At 41.2% G+C, this 2086-nt stretch overlaps 1 protein-coding gene across 1 annotated transcript; it reads left to right on the forward strand.

The window, feature by feature from the left end:
- Positions 1-484: 484 nt before the first annotated feature.
- Positions 485-1832, forward strand: LOC149562349 (polyubiquitin). Its single transcript, XM_089825873.1, has one exon. It carries the CDS (start codon positions 745-747, stop codon positions 1660-1662), a length of 918 nt encoding a protein of 305 aa, XP_089681999.1. The 5' UTR covers positions 485-744; the 3' UTR covers positions 1663-1832.
- The last annotated feature ends 254 nt before the right edge of the window (positions 1833-2086 follow it).

Here is a 2086-nt window from a genome sequence, read left to right on the forward strand (position 1 = left end):
TCATTACGACTTTAGTTACATATGAGTATTTTGAATAGCCTGCTACTTAAATCACTATAAATTGATGATTCTCTCAAATGAATAGAACTAGCAAAATATAAATGACTTGAACAACCAACTTTCTTTCTTTGATAACACAACTTAAAAGTCACCAATAATAAGAAACATGCCCATAAACTTTAGGTGCAAGCAATAATAATACCGAGTAAATAGCTAATTGAAAAACACAAATATTGTGAGTCACCCTCCACCCGTATCTTGCTATCTTTGGTAGAATTGAATAAAGAGTAGAAACTTGGAAAGAACGCACACCTTGAATAAAGAAGAATGCGGGAATCTAATTCCAATTATAATATAATATATTTAACTTCGAGAGAGCTATTATTTAAACGTAAAGAAGATGTGGGATATATCTTAATTAACTTTATTCCATTTAAATTGGTTGGGGAACCTTCCTTTGAGAGTTGTCCAAAATTGACCGGCCCCCATATTCCAAACTTGAACGCATCCAGAACGTTCCCGCCTTGTTGGAAACGGCACTAGAAACTACGCGGCGGTTTCTGTCGAGACAGTATAAATAGGCTTCTCGGCTCTTCTAATCTACACATTCTAAATTTGCGTTTTCTATAACACTCGATTCGCTGAACAAGAGTCTCAAAGTAGCACTTTTATTTCCGTGAATAAGTTTTCTGTTAGGCCAATTCATTTGCAGTTTTTGTGTTGGAGAAAGCAAAGCACTTCATAATGCAGATATTCGTGAAGACATTGACAGGCAAGACCATCACCTTGGAGGTGGAAAGCTCTGATACCATCGACAATGTCAAAGCCAAAATTCAGGACAAGGAGGGCATTCCTCCCGATCAGCAGCGCCTCATCTTTGCCGGGAAGCAGTTGGAGGATGGGCGTACGCTTGCTGATTACAACATTCAGAAAGAGTCCACCCTTCACCTCGTTCTCCGTCTCAGGGGCGGGATGCAGATCTTCGTCAAAACCCTCACCGGCAAGACTATTACTCTTGAGGTGGAGAGCTCAGACACCATTGACAACGTCAAGGCCAAGATTCAGGACAAGGAGGGAATTCCCCCTGATCAGCAGCGATTGATCTTTGCAGGCAAACAGCTTGAGGACGGCAGAACCCTTGCTGACTACAACATCCAGAAGGAATCTACGCTTCACCTTGTGCTTCGCCTCAGGGGCGGAATGCAGGTCTTTGTGAAGACGTTGACAGGCAAGACCATTACCCTGGAGGTGGAGAGCTCTGACACCATTGACAATGTGAAGGCTAAGATTCAAGATAAGGAGGGTATCCCCCCGGATCAGCAACGCCTCATCTTCGCTGGTAAGCAGTTGGAGGACGGCAGAACCCTTGCCGACTACAACATCCAGAAGGAATCTACGCTTCACCTGGTTCTCCGTCTTAGGGGTGGGATGCAGATCTTTGTTAAAACCCTAACCGGCAAGACCATTACTCTGGAGGTGGAGAGCTCTGATACTATCGACAACGTCAAGGCCAAAATTCAAGACAAGGAGGGCATTCCCCCGGATCAGCAGCGCTTGATCTTTGCTGGGAAGCAGTTGGAGGATGGCCGAACTCTGGCCGATTACAACATTCAGAAGGAATCCACACTTCACCTTGTCCTGCGACTGCGTGGGGGGTTTTAACCCTGTATTTCCGTTTTTGTTTAATTTGTACCTTTCAGATATGTTGCAAGCTTTCTTTCACCCAAATAAGTAAATCTTTCTTCTCTTAGTTGGCAATTTGCCCTGCGAAAGAAAGAATTTGTTATAATTATTTCACAATGTTATTAATATTGTTCTCTAATTTCACAGAATGACTTTCGCCATCTCAAATTTCTGGAACTTATGTTTTGTTATTTTGAGAATCGTGCAACTAATCTATGCTCATTGCTCTTTAAATTTTTATTAGATTGTGATTGCAGAGGCTAGTAATAATAAAAGCTCTTGAATTCATAATCTGTGAAATGTTATCTGGAACCTGGTTATAATTCTGTTAAAGCTTTTTTTTATACAAACTTGGCGTATAACCATTTTTTAAAGAATTATATAGAATGCATCCTCATAGAAT

This window comes from Cupressus sempervirens, chromosome 4 (genome assembly GCF_028749045.1).
Source record: "Cupressus sempervirens isolate cs-2001-9-10 chromosome 4, ASM2874904v1, whole genome shotgun sequence".
Lineage (NCBI taxonomy): Eukaryota > Viridiplantae > Streptophyta > Pinopsida > Cupressales > Cupressaceae > Cupressus > Cupressus sempervirens.